Genomic DNA, 20017 nt, shown 5'->3' on the forward strand with positions numbered 1-20017 from the left:
TCTCCAACCCCTTTCTCTAATACTCTGCATTTAAATGATTGGCCCCACCATGTACCATGTTGTTCAAGTCAGGAAACTGGGCATCTTCCTTGATTTTTTCCTTTACCCAGGCAATCAATAGAAATTCTACCAGTTAGATATTGGAACATGCTATTAAGATGGAACTGTACTAGTCTTGGTTTTAGCTGAGATCTCAAGTCTGTAGATACCACTTTTTTTTTTTTTGCTGACTCTTTTTTATAAATTTTTATTGGAGTATAGCTGTTTCATAGTGTTGTGTTAGGGTCTACTGTACAGCTATGCGTAACATCTATATTCAGCTATACGTCACATACATCCCCTCTTTTTTCAGATTTCCGCCCACTGAGTAGAGTTCCATGTGCTCTACATGTGCTTATGCATGTGCTTAGTCACTCCATCATGTCCAACTCTTTGTGACCCCATGGACTGTAGCCCACCAGGCTCCTCTGTCCTTGGGGATTCTCCAGACAAGAATACTGGAGTGGGTTGCCATGCCCTCCTCCAGGGGATCTTTCCAACCCAGGTATTGAACCCAAGTTTCCTGCATTGCAGGCGAATTCTTTACTGTCTGGGCCACCAGGGAAGCCCAATAGTTACACATAGTATCAATAGTGTATATATGTCAATCCCAATCTCCCAATCAGAGAAGGCAATGGCACCCCACTCCAGTACTCCTGCCTGGAAAATCCCATGGACAGAGGAGCCTGGAAGGCTGTAGTCCATGGGGTTGCTGAGGGTTGGACACAACTGAGTGACTTCCCTTTCACTTTTCACTTTCATGCATTGGAGAAGGAAATGTTCTTGCCTGGAGAATCCCAGGGACGGGGGAGCCTAGTGGGCTGTTGTCTGTGGGGTCACACAGAGTCGGACACGACTGAAGTGACTTAGCAGCAGCAGCAATCTCCCAATTCATCCCATCCTCGACTTCCCCTTTGGTACCCATGTTTTTTTCTTCTTCTATATCTGGGTCTCTATTTCTGGTTTGTAAATAAGATCATCTATACCATTTTTTCAGATCCCACATATATGTGAAATTACCAGGCAGGACTTGGAAAATGAATCCAGAAAACCAGGTTTGTAAACTTCAGCTCTCCTTTAGACAAGAGGGCCACTAGAGGGCACAGTGTCCCAATGGAGGTGAACCACTAGATCACCAGACTGAGGTGGGGTCCATGACAAGGGAACCCTTGCCCTCATCAGCAGCTTTCTAGCCCTGGGGCTGATGTATCTGAGGAATCTCATAGGCATTGCCCAGGCCCTCTCTGGGAGCATTCATCCCCAAAGACCTTCCCTTCCCTTTCCCCCTTTCCCTGATCCTGCTCAACCTCAGAGGGGTAAACATCTGGGGTTAGCCAGATGGGGTAAGGGGCTGGAAGTCAAGCCAGGGAAACAGGAGTCACTTTGAGCACCTGTCTGATGCCTGAGCTAGAGGATGGGGAGGTTTTAGCTTTGAAACGGTTCAATGACTTTGATTGCACCAGACATAGTCATTGCTGAACTGAGACTGTCTTGTGACCAGAATTAATTAGAAAACTTTGAATTTCCTGAGAGTGGCTGGGACGTCACGGGATCTGCAAGAGCTGTTATATCTCTGGATCTAGATGTAGAACACACATACATCTATCTGCAGGGTCAACAGGAGACAAAACATGATTGTATCTTGTGTGTACAGCTTGCTTAATATTCCTGTTACACAGTTCACAAATCCTTTTCCTTCTATTCATGGTCTGGTTCTGCCTATATTTATTTATCACCTGCTGTTTCTAGCCCAATCCAACTTCCTACCTTCCAGCACTATGGACGCACATCCTCTCTCTGGCATCTGGGCCCTCTCCTTTATGTCTCCCTCTGCCAGGAAGGCCGCTTCACCCTCTTCTCCTGCCTGCATCACAGCCACTCTGGAGGTCTGAGACCTAGTTTCTTTCCCTCCAGGAAGTCTCTCTTCCCTCTTCTTCCTCAACACTCCTGCATGGTTAGAGAGCTACCATGGGAGTCCCCAGACAGCAGAGCTTCCCTCTGGATGATCATTTACCCCTCTGTGCTGCTTCCTCTCCTCTCAAAACTGTCTCCTTTTTGAAGGCAGGGACCACGCCTTATTCATCTCCCTATTTTTAGTGTCTAGGGAGTTTCACGAGATGGATGAGTAAATAAATGGTATCTCCAATGTTTGCTATATGCTTCAGAGGACATGTGCAAGGCACAGAGTGGGCTGTGAATTGAGACCAAGACAATTAACTGAATTCTAAATCTCTGCATTTTCTCTTGGCTACACAGCCATTTCCTTCTCCTAGAGCCAGCATTTTCTGATTTCAAAGTGCCCACAGCTATAACTGTGTGTGGAAAATAGTCTACTAAGGACCCTCGGTCTCTGTTCCCAATGTTTCTCTCATCCATATGTCAAAGAGCTATTTCCTTTTGGCTTGAAACCAGACCATAAACAAAGGCCAGAGAAACTCTGGGTTATTTGATGATTCCAGTTTAGCCTTTCTCTCTCTCTCTTTTTTAAAAAATTGTTTGAACAGAGCATTTTTATTACTTGGCAGGCCAATAAAATGTAAATAAGTTTTGCTGAAGAATGGCCCCAAATTCTCAGGAATTTAACATTTCACAACAACAACAAAAACAACAAACCATGGGAAGGGAGGCGAGGGAACTAATATTTAACAGCACTGAGTAAATGCCCTGTTATTTATCTGCTTTCTCCCATGTAGCCCTCCAAACAACGCTAGAGGGTAAATAATCATTATCCTCACTTTCCAGATGAGGGAACTGAGGTTAAATAACTAATGAGGGCCCTCAGCTAGAGAGATCCGAAGCAGAACTCACACCTGCACCACTGACCAGAGCTGTGTTCTTGCCACGGCCTGGACAGAGGCCACCAGCCAGGCCAGCAGATGCTAAGCACGGCTTTCTTTAGATCCTGTTGAAAGTTGTCAATCTTCCTCCCAGAAAACGAACTCTGCATCTTTACTCACAGTTTCACATAAATTTTAGACAGCTTATAAGCTTTTCTTAAAGCCCATCTATAAACCCCTCAATTAAGAGCCCTTTAACTAAAGAATCGGAGAAGGCAATGGCACCCCACTCCAGTACTCTTGCCTGGAAAATCACATGGACGGAGGAGCCTGGTAGGCTGCAGTCCATGGGGTCACGAAGAGTCGGACATGACTGAAGCGACTTAGCAGCAGCAGCAGCAACTAAAGAATGAAAGTAGCTATCGTCTTGATCAATCATCTAGGATACTTTCGTACTGATTTTCCCTGTGGGATTTAAACTCATGCCTAAGGAGTCACTCAATCTTAAGACTCACATATGTCACAACTGTTGATTCTTGATATCAAGAATTCATCTAAGCAGAGAATTATAAAATTTAGTTTTAGAATCAGCAAAATCTTAGAATATCAGGGCTGGAAGGGACCAGAATAGAGGCAAGTCCACATATAATTTCATTCTGCAGCTCTGACAGGTTGGAGATATCAGACACTGAGCCTAAGAAAAAGGACAGGGCCTGCTTGAAGCTACCCAGTAATACCGATGGAATCAAGATTCAAACCAACACAACATTGTAAAGCAATTATCCTCCAATTAAAAAATTAGTTAATTAATTTTTAAAAAGAAAAAAAAAAAAGATTCAAACCCCGGTTGCTGGCTTTCAAGATCATCTGGTTAAAGGATAATCTTTGGAAGCAAACTCATGTAGTCTGCATGGGGCTGAGAAAACTGGGGACAGAAGAACATTTGCTGAGTACCTATCAGGTGTCAGGCAGGCCAGGGGATTTGTATCATTGCACTCCTCTGATAATTGTGCAAAATTAGTATTATTATTTTTATATTACAAATAGGAGGACAGGCTCAGAGTGGTGAGGTAACTAGCCCAAGGTCACACAGCTAGGGAAGCATCAGTGACTGTGTCCATTGCTATATTATCCTGATATAGTAGAGGAGGAGAGTCAGAGAGCAAGAGCTTGGTAATGTTTAGCTGGGGCTTTTCCAGAGAGAAAAATTAAGCTAACAGATATATATGCCCTGGGCTTCTCTGGTGGCTCAGATGGTAAATAACCTATCCGCAATACAGGAAACCTAGGTTTGGTCCCTGGGTCAGGAAGATCCCCTGGAAAAAGAAACGGTGACCCATTCCAGTATTCTTGCCTGGAGAATTCCATGGACAGAGGAGCCTGGCAGACTATAGTCCATGGATTTACAAAGAGTCAGACACGACTGAGTGACTAACACCGACCAACACTGATGCATATGGTCTGGAGTGAGAGGTGGTGGACACTGCTGTGGGCCTGGGTGAGATATCCTTCAGGATTCCCCGCCTCCCCCAGCCCTTCCCTGATCTTTCTCTCACTCAGCATCTTCTGATAGTTAATGTGGCCTCTGTGGTTCCCAAGGCTGAGAATGGGACACTCTAGATGACAGACATAAAAAACTTCACCTTGGGAATCGCACATGCCCACTCACTGTGTGAGTCAGATGGTGTTCTGAGGTCCAGGTTCTCAATTGTGGTGACCCCACCAAGACCCTTTGCCCCATGAACCTTACCAGCACAACCCCTGGCCTCTTGGTCTAACAGCCCCAACTATTTTCTTTTACATAAATGTGAGTCTTCATTTTCAGTTACAATGCTCTAATCAATTGTTGTTGTTCAGTCACCCAGTTGTGTCCGGCTCTTTGAGACCCCATGGACTGCAGCCAGGCCTCCCTTTCCCTCACCATCTCCCAGAGTTTGCCCAAGTTCACAGCCACTGCATCAGTGATGTCATCCAGCCGTCTCATCCTCTGTTGCCCTCTTCTCCTTCTGCCCTCAGTCTTTCCGAGCATCAGGGTCTTTTCCAATGAGTTGGCTTAATATTTAAAGCCTAAGGTGCACACTCCTGTACATTACTTCATTTAACATCCATGCAACTCAGTGAGGTTAAGTATGAACTAGGTCCTCCTGCTACAGACAGGGCACTGAGGTGCAGTGAGGTTACATAACTCGCCCAAGGTGACGCAACCAGTGACCGTCTGAAGCCGGATTCAAACCTGATTTGTCTAAATGGAAAGTCTGCTCTCTTTTCATGAATATCTGTTGAGCTCCCATTGCAGGGGTTAAGAAGGCAAGAAGGCTCTTGGTGCCTTTGTGAAGGAGACACAGCTTGCCTCAGAGAGCTTGGAGGACTTGCTGAAGGGCACGCTCGGGGACGATGCTGGTGTTGTCATCAGATCCAGGTCTCCTGACTCCCAGTCTGGAGGACATCCTCCCAGACCATATTGCCATTCCTATCAGACCATGTAATTTCTTTTTCTGATTGGGACACGAAGCCAACAGCCAACAAGGATCACAATCTGTCTGCCTGAAGTCTCCCTCTGTTAGGAGATGAAGGCTTTAAAAAAAACACATTTCAAACAAGAACTAGGTTAAATCACGCTTGTGTGCGTTGACTCGGCCGGCACGTCCTTGGAGAAACTCCAGGTTCCTCTTCTCCTCCCCTGGATGGCAGACGAGACTGGGCGGCTCCAGCAGCACGGTGGCCTGCTCAGCTTCTGCTCTGCCTCACTACCCACCGCTCACTACCCTTCCAGTCACTAGCTCCTGGTCCCACCAACATCCCCATCCAAATGCTGACCAAGTCTTCCCAGCTCCACATTCTAAACATTGCACGGCACCACTCAAGTCTAGTCCTGAGTCATCTCCCAGCTGGATTGTCATAACAGCTCCCAGCATGCCCCTGCCTACAGCCTTCTCTAATCTGTCCTTCCCACTGCAGCCAGAGGCTTCCCACAGCTCTTTAAAGCCCTTCTACTGCTCTCCATCGCCTCATGTTCCTTCTAGTTCGAATTCCTCCCAGGCTGCCATTTTGGTCTCATCTCCTGCATCTGCAGTACTTCAGCCATAATGCACCTGTCACAGCTCCTATAGCCCACCTTCCTTCCTTCCCTCTCTGTCTGAGATGCCCTCCCTCCAACAACCCACCCCAGGCAATCTGCCCAATTCCTATTCAAGTTAAAAAAGTCAGTTTAGATGTCACTTCTGCTGTGAAGACTTCCCTGACCTACTGAAACTGTGTGTGAGCCTCCTCTTACCTCTATGGGTAGATATTTTTGTCTTCAGGATGTTCACTGCTATTAATACAACCCCTGGGCTTAGACCTTTACCTGGCTTATGGCAGACACTCACTGTGTATTTATTTTTTAATAGGAGTATAATTACTTTACAGTTTTGTGTTAGTTTCTGCTGTACAACAATGTGAATCAGCTGTGTGTGTACACATATCTCCACCCTCTTGCCTTCCCCTCTACCCTGTCGCATCCCTCCAGGTCATCACAGAGCATAAGCTGGGCTCCCAGTGCTGTACAGCAGCTTCCTACTAGCCATCTGTTTTACACATCGTGGTGCATATATTTTTAAATGGACATTTCCCACGGCTCTCTGGGGTTCCTCCACAACAGGACTTACTACACAGACTATAAGCGCCCCTTTTCTTTATCCAGCTCCCAAGTAGGCCAGAAGTTCTGTGAGTCAGGGACCATGGCTTCTTGGTCAATATTTTACCCCAGTGCTTAATAGGATTCCTAGAATGCACTAATGGTGTACTAACATTTGATGAACAAGGGTTGGGTGTTGAGAGGAGGAAACCTTGGGTCTAGGCCAAGGGAGGGACATTCTGCCAAGAAATTCATTTGCTTCCAACACAAAAGCATGTTGGAGGTGCTGACATAGAATAGGAGAACCCATCAAATTGGACATCAGACGTTGGCCACAAACTAAGTACAGGCCACCTCCGGAGGGACCCTCATGTCACTGAGATGAGTCACATGTGGGATCCCTTAGGTGCAAATGCTCAAATTCTTCTTCCAGGCAACTCCTTCTATTTCCTTTGCCCTGACACCAAAGGTGAGCTAGGCAGGGGCAGTGTGGAATGTGTCTAGGTGTGGAGCACAGCAGTTAGCGGATCTTGGGGAAGCCATGTGCTGCACACCATCAAGTTGTGTGTGTGTGTGGTGGTGGTGGGGGCGGGGGGGAGGGTTGCACTGTGGCACACAGAGATGGCCAGAACTTTGGAAAGCAAGGGTCTTCTGATGTAGAGCAGAGCCTACTCCATTGGTCTGTGAGTCAGGTGGTCATTAAAGCAGACTTCAAGGTGACTGTAAGGGGACTCTCCCCCAGTTCTTACCACGATCTCTACATTGTTGTACTGGATCTAGAATACTGGTCTAACACCTGGTCTGCCAACAACTTTCCCCTCCCTCTGAGGACATCACCCTGCCCTCCATGTTCCCTGCTAGGAAGACACACACACGTGTGTTCATCCCTGAGCCATGAGGGTGCAATGGACACCAGAAAGGAAGCTTTCCTGCGCAGAGTGTGGTGAGAACTCCGTGAATTCTCCCCATGGTTGAAAGGAGGATGCCCACTTCTGGGGAGACAGAGTCTGTATACAGAGAGTTAATATCATCCTTTTCCTTTCTTCTCCATCAGCTATAATTCTTTCTCCGAGAAACTAAGTGTTCAGAGAGGAGACATGGATCAATCCAAAACAAAAGGGTAAAGATAAGCATAAACTGTCAAAATCAGTCACAACCCCTTATGTAGTGACCTTGAAATGAAAATCAACACTCAGGAACCTAGAATTACTAAACAATTCCTAAAAAATCAAGCAAGCTAGAAGGCGACCTCTAGTTTGATCATGACACACTTGGGGGTTCTTGTGGACATTTTCTGAGTAAGCCAAGAGGAAAAGTGAGTCGGCAAAGGAAATGAAAAGGCAGAGAGAAAGATATTCGGAGGCTGAGTGGGAAGGTGGCGAAGGTGGAAGGAGGCTGAGGGGAGAAAGACAGGAAAGGAGGGTGGGAGGGGGAGAAAGTAGAGAAGGGAAGGGAGGAACACATCAGATGAAGCAAGAGGGGGAGACAGAAGGAAATGGGACAAGGTGGGGACAGGCAAAAGCGAAAGCAGTGAGTGGAAAGGAGAGGAGGGGAGGGAGCTGCAGCACAGAAAGACGGAAGGTAAAAAGAGGTTTGTTCTAGAGACCAGATTTGTGGTTGCCAAGAGGGTGGAGGAGGGAGAGGGACAGACCGGGAGTTTGGCATTGGTAGATGCAAGCTATTACGCTCAAAATGGATAAGGAACAAGATCCTACTGTATAGCACAGCGAATTATATCCAGTCTCTTGGGATAAGCTATAATGGGAAAGAATACTTTGAAAAAGAATGCATAAATGTGTATCTATACAAGTCACTTTGCTGTATGGTAGAGATTGGCACACATTGTAAATCAACTGTATTTCAATAAAAACTAAAACAAATTTTAAAAACCTAAAAAAGAGATATATTCAGGGTGAGAAAGAGGAGATCAAGACCAAGTCAAGGTCTTCCTCAGCAGGCTCGGGATGAGCTTCTGGCCTGTGTGCTTACATACCTTAGATGATGGAAGACTCACTCTCTTGTTGGGGGCAGAGGAGAGAAAGAGAGATAGGCCAGCACAGGTATGGGTGGGTCATGGGTCCAGGTGCCCGAGGAACACTTGAGGTATAGTAGAGACATATGGGGAAGGGTGTCCATTAGGAGGGCAGGAGGCAAATAGAACAATCCAGAGATGATAACAGCAGAACCAGCCATGGCTACCCTCACCCTAGGATCTCAAACCTCACCTGAGCTGGAGACCAGATTCCTGAGGCATCTGGTAAATCCTGGCAGACCTGGGTACTCTCCGCTGGATGTGAGCTGGCCCAGGGCTGGGGGAGGGGAAAGGGGAAACTGCCAAGGATACAGGCTTCTTCCGTGTAGGGCACAGCAGCTGTGGTGCCGCCGATGATGTAGCTGTAGAAGGAAACCTCGAGGGTGTAGCAATAAGAAGTGTGGTCCAGCAGCCCACCGAGGAAGCGACGGCCAGTTCCTGCCTTCACGGCGTCCCGGTTGAAGGACGTGCTAGACTGTGAGAGACAAAAAAATGGAGAAGAGAATCAGGGCGGGACACCTGCAGGCTATGGGACCTTGAGCGAATCTTACAGCAGCTCTGAGTCTCAGCTTCCTCATCAGAAAAGTCTGATATGAATCCCAATTTGCAGGATTACTATAAAGATGGGTTACACAGACAATTAAATGAAAGCATTCAGCACACTTCTTAGGTTAGTAACTGCCATTTCCATTACTCTGATGACAAAGGCGCATATAGTCAAAGCTATGGCTTTTCCAGTAGTCATGTAGGGATGTAAGAGTTGGACCATAAAGAAGGCTGTGCACCAAAGAATTGATGCTTTTGAAATGTGGTGTGGAAAAGACTCTTGAGAGTCTCCTGTAGTGCAAGGAGATTAAACCAGTCATTCCAACCCTGAATATTCATTGGAAGGACTGTTGCTGAGATCCAATACTTTGGCCACTGGATGCAAAGAGCAGACTCACTGGAATAGACTCTGATGATGGGAAAGATTGAAAGCAAAAGGAGAAAGGGGTGGCATAGGATAAAATGGTTAGATGGCATCATTTACTGAATGGACATGAAGCTGAGCAAACTCTGGGATATAGCGGAGGACAGAGGAGCCTCTTACAGTCCATGGGGTCACAAAGAGTCGGACATGACTTGGCAACTGCACAACAACAAAGAGAACAAATGCCAGAGGTCCGTGAAAGCAGACACCAGGGCCAGGGCCTGACTCTAGGTGGTGCTCAGTGAGTTTCTTCTCTTGTTAAAACTGGAGTCAGATCAGCTAAACAAAGGCCAGCTCCTCAGACAAAGCGAGTGCGGTCTTTTCCAAGAGTCTCCCTCACTGACAGGTGACGAGCTGCTTGCAGGCATGGGCAGAGCTTGTTTACGTCTGTCTTTATCACCCACACAAGACACAGCACAAGCAGGTGTTCTGTGAATGTTAGAGCAAATCTAACTCAGTGAAAGACGGGGTGGCGATGGGAAGGAGGGGGTGGTCTGGGGAGGGGACCTGGGGCTGGCTGACAGCCAACTCTTGACTCACGTAGGAGAAGTCCTCGGCATTCTGGCAGAGGAGCTTGGGGAAAACCGCCTGCCTCTGGAACCGCTCTTCATCCTCAAAGATGTTGCCATACATGAAACCATTCATCATGGTGGAGTGGGCGTGGATATCAATATAAAACTCCAGGCTTGTTTTCTGTTGAGAGAAAGGATAACAAATGAGATGTCAGGGCCACAGAGTTTGCCTTAAACACGTGCGCATACGCACGCGCGCACACACACACACACACACACACGCACACAATTTCCTTTTGAGCTAGCCCTCTGTCTACTTGGTTGTAGCAATGTGAGGGATTGAGAGCAGCGAGGATCAATTTCTCCTTATTTTGAACACCGTCTGTCTTCAAGGTCTCAGAGCACTACCATTAGCAGTCCTCTTTCGAGGTCTTCTGAAGTAATGCTACCTACCCAGAACAGTAAATACATTTGTAACTAAAGGCTTTAGCCGAATTTGTTTCTCTAACGAGAAATACCTTCAGGTAACATTATTATATTTATATTGGGCCTGCTAATGGTTTTGCCCCAACTGGGTCAATTTCTAACAGAGGGAGTCTGGGGTAAACTAAATCATGTACCCTCTTTGAAATTTTTATTTTCAAAATGGGTATTTTAATTCCAACCCCGGAGAGTTAGAGTGGGAATCCAACTCAGCAACAGCCATTCCTATCATTCACTGCATGGTAATGCATGCCAGATGCCATTCTGGGGGCTTCACATAGGACATCTTAGTTCATTCTGCTATTTAACCTCATTTCATGATGCCACACCTACTCCACAGTAGTATATAGTGTGTGCAAAAAGTAACCTTGCAATTTATAAAGATGATTGTAACTAGTCTTTCTCTGCTCTCTGCTCACACTCCCTATTTAAGGGACTCCCTACCTTGATACAGTATTATTTATTAACCTTCTCATTTATGAGCTCCCTGAAAGTAGAAAGAGTATCTGGAAAGAACCCAGTGTCTGTTCCTGAAGGATGCTCAGTAGCCAGATGCAGAATGACTAAATAAACCACTCAGAGGGGTAACTTCAGACACTGGAACAGACTGGCAGGAACTGGGGAACTCGCAGGCCCTCAGAGGGCTTCCCAAGTGGCTCAGTGATAAAGAATCTGCTTGCCAATGCAGGAGATGCAGGAGACTCGGGTTGGATCCCTGGGTCAGGAAGATCCCCTGGAGAAGGAAATAGCAACTCACTCCAGTATTCTTGCCTGGAGAATCCCATGGACAGAGAAGACTGGTGGCCTACGGCCCGTGGGGTCACGGAGAGCAGGACATGACTTAACAACAGAGCATGGGTGCAGCACACAGGCCCTTAGAACTTCAATACCTCTCAAATCTGACTTTCTCTTCCTATATATCTGTCTGATTTATACCTGCTAATCATTCCTGAGAGTAACAGGGCCTCCATTGGGGAAGGGACTTGTCCAAGTTCATGGCCTAACTGGGACTGAAACCCAGGTCTCCTGACCTATTTGCACAGTTAATGTAATACCATCAGTGAGCACCACTAAAAACAGGCAAGGCAAGACCTGGCCACTTTTCCATCCACTTTCTAGCTTTCAGTCCTGGGAATGAAGAAAAATCCATGCTTAGAAGAATTCTCCCTCTGTGGGACACTTTCAAACAAAGTTAAGACCAAATGAAAACCATGTTGCTTCTAGAATGTGGGCCTGATGATTGTCATTTCATTTGCCTCAGACTTGGAGTGAAAAATTGTGTCTTGCCGAGCTCCCAGTTCTCTGGGTGGCATAAACTGCCTTCTGAGAGATACAAGATGCACAGCTCTGTGTGATATTAAACTCATCATTTTCAGCTTTGAAGGTGGAATACACAATGATTCAACAGGAGCCCTATAAAAGTCATCTTTGCGATTTTATTTTCTTCAATTGTCTGTTTTTTCCTCTGAGCTTTTGATGAGCTGCCGAGGAAAGGAGGCGGTAGAGAGATGACTTAAAAAATGTGGAAGGAAAAAACGCAGTTTATAGCTCTGGGTATGGGCTCTATTGGAAACCAGTTTCTCTGACCTTTTGCAGATCAGCTCAGGGTGGGGAGGTTGCCTGATTAGGGCTGGGAGTGAGTTAGTGAAGGAGCAAGAATTGGAATCTGGATCTTTGGAAAACCATTCTGGACTGGCTTCTACTGCCCCATCCCGACACCTAGAACCTGATGTGATTCGACTTTAAATAAACAGAAATGAATAATATTGATTGATTTTCATGCTTCAAAAGTCAATAAGAGGGACCTCTTATTCTCAAGAAGCAGGGGAAAGGCTAACAAAGCTGTGCCAAGAGAATGCACTGGCCATAACAAACACTCTCTCCCAACACACAAGAGATAAGACTACACATGGACATCACCAGATGGTCAACACCAAAATCAGACTGATCATATTCTTCACAGCCAAAGATGGAGAAGCTCTATACAGTCAACAAAAACAAGACTAGGAGCTGATGTGACTCAGATCATGAACTCCTTATTGCAAAATTCAGACTTGAGTTGAACAAAGTAGGGAAAACCACTAGGCAACACTAGACCAGGTATGACCTAAATCAAATCCCTTATGATTATACAGTGGGAGTGACAAATAGATTCAAGGGATTAGAACTGCTAGATAGAGTGCCTTAAGAACTATGAACAGAGGCTGGCAACATTATACAGGAGGCAGTGATAAAAACCATCCCCAAGAAGAAGAAATGCAAAAAAGGCAAAATGGCTGTCTGGGGAGGCCTTACAAATAGCTGAGAAAAGAAGAGAAGCAAAAGGCAAAGGAGAAAAGGAAAGCTACACCCATCTGAATGCAGAGTTCCAAAGAATAGCAAAGAGAGATAAGAAAGACTTCCTCAGTGATCAATGCAAAGAAAGAGAGGAAAACAATAGAATGGGAAAGACTAGAGAGTTCTCATGAAAATTGGAGATACCTGGGAACATTCCATGCAAAGATGGGCTCAATAAAGGACAGAAACAGTGTGAACCTAACAAAAGCAGAAGATATTAAGAAGCGGTGGCAAGAATACACAAAAGAACTATACAAAAGAGATCTTAATGACCCAGATAATCATGATGGTGTGATCACTCACCTAGAGCCAGACATCCTGGAATGCGAAGTCAAGTGGGCCTTAGGAAGCATCACTATGGACAAAGCTAATGGCATGATGGAATTCCAGCCTAGCTATTTCAATTCTGAAAGATGATGCTGTGAAAGTGCTGCCCTCAATATGCCAGCAAATTTGGAAAACTCAGCAGTAGCCACAGAACTGGAAAGGTGAGTTTTCATTCCAATCCCAAAGAAGGACAGTGTCAAATAATGTTCAAACTACCACACAATTGCACTCATCTCACATGCAAGCAAAATAATGCTCAAAATTCTCCAAGCTAGGCTTCACTAGTACATGAACTGAGAACTTCCAGATGTTCAAGCTGGATTTAGGAAAAGCAGGAGAACCAGAGATCAAAATGCCAACATCTGTTGGATCATAGAAAAAAAACGAGAATTCCAGGAAAACATCTACTCCTGCCTCATTGACTACACTAAAGCCTTTGATCATGTGGATCACAACAAACTGTGGAAAATTCTTCAAGAGATGGGAATACCAGACCACCTTCCCTGCCTCCTGAGAAATCTGTATACAGGTCAAGAAGCAACAGTTAGAACTGGACATGGAATTAGACTGGTTCCAAATTGGGAAAGAAATACATCAAGGCTGTATATTGTCACTTTGCTTATTTAACTTAAATGCAGAATACATCATTCAAAATGCCAGACTGGATGAAGCACAAGCTGGAATCAAGATTGCAGGGAGTCATCTGTATGTCTTCTTTGGAGAAGTGTCTGTTTAGGTCATTTTCCTACTTTTTGATTGGTTTCTTTGTTTTTCTGGTATTGAGTTGTATGATATGCTTGTATATTTTGGAAATTAATCCTTTGTCAGTTGTTGAAAAGATGCTCATTATTAGAGAAATGCAAATCAAAATTACAATGTGATATCACCTCACACAGGTCAGAATTGCCAGGATCCAAAAGTCTACAAAAAATAAATGCTGGAGAGGGAATGGAGAAAAGGGAACACTCTTGCACTGTTGGTGGTAATGTAAATTGATACGGCCACTATGGAAGACAGTATGGACATTCCTAAAAAACTAGGAATAAGCCCACCATGTGATCCAGGAACCATGCCAAGGCATATACCCTGAGGAAACCAAAACTGAAAAATACACATGTACTCCAGTGTTCATTGCAGCACTATTTGTAATAGCTAGAACATGGAAGCAACCTAGATGTCCACTGAAAGATGACGGATAAAGAAGTTGTGGTACATTACACAATATTTAGTTCAGCTCAGTCGCTCAGTCATCCGACTCTTTGTGACCCCATGAACTGCAACACACCAGACCTCCCTGTCCAACACCAACTGCTGGAGTCTACCCAAACCCATGTCCGTTGAGTCGGTGATACCTTCCAGCCATCTCATCCTCTGTCGTCCCCTTCTCCTCCTGCCCCCAATCCCTCCCAGCATCAGAGTCTTTTCCAATGAGTCAACTCTTCGCATGAGGTGGCCAAAGTACTGGAGTTTCAGCTTTAGCATCAGTCCTCCCAATGAACACCCAGAACTGATCTCCTTTAGAATGGACTGGTTGGACCTCCTTGCAGTCCAAGGGACTGTCAAGAGTCTTTTCCAACACCACAGTTCAAAAGCATCAATTCTTTGGTGGTCAGCTTTCTTCACAGTCCAACTCTCACATCCATACATGACCACTGGAAAAACCATAGCCTTGACTAGATGGACATTTGTAGGCAAGTAATATCTCTGCTTTTCAATATGCTATCTAGGTTGGTCATAACTTTCCTTCCAAGGAGTAAGTGTCTTTAAATTTCATGGCTGCAATCACCATCTGCAGTGATTTTGGAGCCCCCAAAAATAAAGTCTGACACTGTTTCCACTGTTTCCCCATGACTTAGCCATAAAAAGAAACACATCTGAGTCAGTTCTAGTGAGGTAGATGAACCTAAAGCCTATTATACAGAGTGAAGTAAGTCAGAAAGAGAAAGATAAATATTGTATATCAATGCACATATATGGAATCTAGAAAAATGGTACTGATGAATTTACTGTCAAGGCAGCAGTGGAGAAGCAGACACAGAGAACAGACTTATGGACACGGGGAGAGGGGAGGAGAAGCTGAGATAGATGGAGAGAGCAACATGGAAGCTTACATTCAATTCAGTTCAGTTCAGTTCAGTTCAGTCGCTCAGTCATGTCCGAAACTTACATTACCATATGTAAAATATTTAGTCAAAGAGAATTTGCTGTATGTCTCAGGGAATTCAGAGGCTCCTAGCAACCTAGGGGGATGGAATGGAATGGGGAGACGGGAGGAAGGTTCAAGAGAGGGGACATATGTATGCCTATGGCTGATTCATGTTGGTATTTCACAGAAAACAACAAAATTCTGAAAGCAATTATTTTTCAATTAAAAAATAAATAATTTTTTAAAATGTGTAAAAAAAAAGATTGCAGAGAGAAATATCAATAACCTCTGATATGCAGATGACACCACCCTTATGGCAGAAAGCAAAGAGGAACTAAAGAGCCTCTTGATGAAAGTGAAAGAGGGGGAGTGAAAGAGCTGGGTTAAAATTCAACATTCATAAAACAAAGATCATGGCATCCTGTCCCATCACTTCATGGCAAATAAATGGGGAAACAATGGAAACAGTGACAGACTTTATTTTCTTGGCCTTCAAAATCTCTGCAGATGGCGACTGCAGCCAGAAATTAAAAGCCACTTGCTCCTTGGAAGAAAAGCTATGACCCACCTAGACAGCATATTAGAAAGTGGAAACATTACTTTGCTGACAAAGGTCCGTCTAGTTAAAGCTATGGTTTTTCCAGTAGTCATGGATGGATGTGAGAGTTGAACCATAAAGAAAGTTGAGTGCCAAAGAACTGATGCTTTTGAAGTGTGGTTCTGGAGAAGACTCTTGAGAGTCCCTTGGACTGCAAGGAGATCAAACCAGTCAATCCTAAAGGAAATCAGTCCTGAATACTCATTGGAAGGACTGATGCTGAAGCTGAAGTTCCAATAATTTGGCTAACTGATGCAATCTGACTCTTTAGAAAAGACCCTGATGCTGGCAGGAGGAGAAGGGGATGCAGAGGATGAGATCATTGGGTGGCATTACTGACTCGATGAACATGAATTTGAGCAAGCTCTGGGAGTTGGTGATGGACAGGGAAGCCTGGCGTACTGAAGTCCATGGGGTCACAGAGAGTTGAACATGACTGAGTGACTGAACAACAACAATCTTATTGTATATACTTAGTAACTTTATCTCCTCTTTTTTAGTTTTTATGCTTCTAATTTCTTTTTTTGTCTAATTGCATTGGATAGTTACCTCCACAACAATTTTAAAGGATCATCTATTTTCTCTAATTTTTTTGGCCATGCTGCATGGCTTGTAGGATCTTAGTTCCCTGACTAGGATTGACCTCAGGCCACCACACTGAACACACTAAGTCCTTACAACTGGAGCATCCGGGAATACCCAGAGATTATCTAGTTTCTAAGATCTCTTCCCTCTCTGAGAGTCTAGATTTTACCTGGAGTAGAAAAGGGTCTAGGAAATTAACCGGCATGGGGTCTGGGCTTGAAGTTCTAGTTCTTTTTCTTCTTCATTGCACATATTCAGCACTTTCCTGGCAATACCAAAGACCACAGATACTAATTTCATCACCATCCTACTATGTTTTGTGCCTAACCTGGCACTATGGGCTCGTGTTGGTCCATAAGGACAGAGGAAGGAAGGCAAGCAGACTTCCTAACTCCGGTTCTAATGTTCACATAATCTATAACCATGAACAGTAGCAGCTGTTCACTGTACCTCAAGTGGCTGTTGGATGAGAGAAAAGAGATACAGCTTTCTTAAACTTTCCATGATTTCTTCTCACATTCTGTTAAAATGGAAATGGCAACCTACTCCAGTACTCATGCCTGGAAAATCCCATGGATGGAGGAGGCCGGTAGTCTATAGTCCATGGGGCTGCAAAGATTTGGACACAACTGAGTGACTTCACTCACTTCTGTTAAAATAAATCTCTTCATCTTCTGCAAAAAGCTTCTTGCTTGGGCCTTGATGTCAGTACTTGTTACTGTATAGGTATCCTTGTGTACTGTATAGGTATACTTATATACTTGTTACTGAAATATGGCTAGAAAGTATGTCTGTCTGCCTATGAGCGTATTGAGGACATGAACCAAGTCTGACCCCATTCCATCATTTCTTTCTTGTTTTACTACAATAGCTTCTGACCTGATTTCCTTGCTGCTTCAGAGCAATCTTTTAAGATGTAAACAAATAATGGCACTTCTTTAACTGAAACTGCCCTATTCCTCCCTATCTCTCAGAGGATAGACTCCAAACCCCTTCATATATTATAAAAGGCCCTGTGTGATCTGGCCTTTGCCCCCTGCCTACTCTCAGCTCTCACAACTTCTGGTCTGATACTCTATAATTCAGTCCATAGAGCTGCCCGGAGTACTTCAAATCTCTAGGCTTGTGACTTTCACCTCCATATTTACACAGAAAGAATATCTCCTCTGCCTGAAATACAAGTTCTCTTTATCTGAGTAACCCTGAGACAAACTTAAGACTTAAGGCAAACTAAGGAGATGCTCACCAGTTCCATATCTTTTTCCTGGACCCTGGACAACATCTCTCAGTTTCCCTTGGTATTTGGTTGGGATCAAATGGGATGTGGGCAGTGGTAATAAGTGCCACTTCCAGGCCTGGTCATCAAACACATACACAATTGCCCACATTCTTGCTCTTGGGCATGGAAGCTACATGTAAAATCAATGGTATCGTAATAGGGAAAAAGGCTAGTTCGCTGAGTCAACACTGGGAGGAAAATTGCCAGACAAGTCACTTGACCTGCATCAGACTGTAATGAACCTTTACTATATTAAGCCATTGAGATTTGGGGACTGCTTATTATAGCATCTAAAATTGTTCACCTGACTCGTACAAGAAGATAAATTCAAATAGCCATTTTTATCCCTCAGGGATGAGTGAACAGCCTCCTGTGTCCTCTCACAATTCTCTCTCTTGGCACTGACCACACGGCATAATCATGCTTTGTTTATTTCCATCTCCCATTAGAATGTGAACTCTTTCAGGGAAGGGACCATACATTGCTGGTTTTTTAAATTCACAGAACCAGAGCAAGCCCTGGTACATAGCGGGTTATCACTAGAGGTTTAGTGGGAGAATGAATAGAAAATGAATCAATGAATGGATAGGAGAATGAATGAATTAAATGAATGAACAGCTGCATCTGAACTTTTTCCCAGCAGTCAAATGAAGTGCTTTTTTTGTGTGGCTATGTCAGAGCAGGGGGTGTGCTGCTAATGCAGGGCCATTAATTACAATTTGGGGGCTGAGAATAGAATGAGGGGACAGCATCTTTGTTCTTCCCTTCCAAACTTACAAACCTTAATCAAAACCAAGTGATGAAGGGCTGTCCCCTTGCCAGCAGCCAACAGCTCATTCTGCAACAGGGGCCTAAAGAGTAAATTAAAATCAGTGCCAATAAAATTAAAACTACCTTAGGGCATATTTGGAACATAATTTAGTGTGGAGTTTGCTTCCTCCTAGACACCAGGGAGGAAATGAGTTTTTCCTTTATTCTATATTCTGAGCTGCTCCACCTAGGCTGGCACAAGCCAGAGTCTGAGCCTGGTGCTGTGCTGTGGGGCTGCCTCCTCCACCTTAGGGCAACACTTCAGGGCTTACCACATATTCAGTCTGATGAAGGAAGGGAAACCCGGCCCAGGAAGGGCAGAGGGATTTATCTTAGATTTGGAGATGAGAAGGAAACGATGCTTAGGCGAAGATGCGGGCAAGTTGAGGAGGGACAGCAGCTTACTCTTCTCTTTGTACAGAGGAGGGAACCAAAGCTCAGGGAGTTTAAGGAACTTGTCCAGAGTGATGCAACAGGAAGGGGCAGAGACTCAAACCCAGGCTCTGGTTACAAGCCCACACCCACCATCCTGCCATGCTTGCAGGAGCTCCAGTCCAGCAAGGCAGCTGCCCTCATTACAGGAAGGAAGCCCCACATAACCCCCTTCATCTCTGAGCTGCGGACTATGATCCTACCAGGCTTAGCCTCTCAAATAGGTAGGGAATGAGGGAGCAAAGAGGGTTAGAGAATTTCCAGATGACTCCCGCTAAACTCTCATGGCAAAGGCAGCTGTTTACCCATGGACCTCAGGCTGAAAAACCCCAAATCTATTCTTTTTATTATCAACCAAAATATCTCCTTATCTATTTGGAAGTTAAAAGTAGATATTTATGGAAGTCAGGGTGCATGTCATAAAGAAGGAAGGAGAAATTTTCAGAAAAATACAGAATCTTTCCTTAAAAACAACTGAACAACTCCAAGAGACAAAACAATGTCTTTTATCACGCAGAGCCTGCCTGGATCTCTGAAGGCTTCCCTCCTCGCCAGGAGTGTGGCCAGACTGAAATTCCTGCTGCAAGAAAGCATGCAATGAATCGATGCAGACAAAAAGAAACACAAGACACCTAGGCAGCCAGCCCGGAGCACCCAGGGGATGGACTGTGGCCCCTCTCCTCACTCTCTAGCCTTGCAGACCACCCCAGCACACGCAGGTCCTCCTCTTTGTGCTTCTGTGCCTGTATTCCCACAGGCAGGTTGCCTACTCTCCCTCCCTTTCCCCTCCTGGTAACTTCTTGCTAATCTTTCACTGACAGGCCCAATGGGCCCTTGTCCATGAAGCCTTGCTTGACTCTCCTGGGGAAAATAGCTCTCTTCTTTGGACTCCTACAGATTTTTAAAATACCCTTCTATTAAGGCATTTATCAAGATTCCCAGGTGGCAGTAGTGGTAAAGAACCCACCTCCCATGCTGGAGACTTAAGAGGCACGAGTTCAATCCCTGGGTCAGGAAGATCCTCTGGAGAAGGGCATGGCAACCCACTCCAGTATTCTTGCCTAGAGAATCCCA

The 20017-nt window shown here is 44.9% G+C and overlaps 1 protein-coding gene across 1 annotated transcript in view; it reads right to left on the reverse strand.

Annotated features, from left to right (window-relative positions):
- Positions 1-20017, reverse strand: part of AGBL4 (AGBL carboxypeptidase 4) — a 1455026-nt gene that overhangs the window by 40778 nt on the left and 1394231 nt on the right. Inside the window, exons 10-11 of the mRNA XM_069590969.1 lie at positions 9975-10127; positions 8777-8939 (exon numbers count right to left, since the gene is read on the reverse strand). Of these exons, the coding sequence (XP_069447070.1) occupies positions 8777-8939; positions 9975-10127 (316 nt within the window). The remainder of the gene's footprint in view (positions 1-8776; positions 8940-9974; positions 10128-20017) is intronic.

The sequence above is a fragment of the Ovis canadensis genome, chromosome 1, assembly GCF_042477335.2.
Source record: "Ovis canadensis isolate MfBH-ARS-UI-01 breed Bighorn chromosome 1, ARS-UI_OviCan_v2, whole genome shotgun sequence".
NCBI classification, from domain to species: Eukaryota; Metazoa; Chordata; class Mammalia; order Artiodactyla; family Bovidae; genus Ovis; species Ovis canadensis.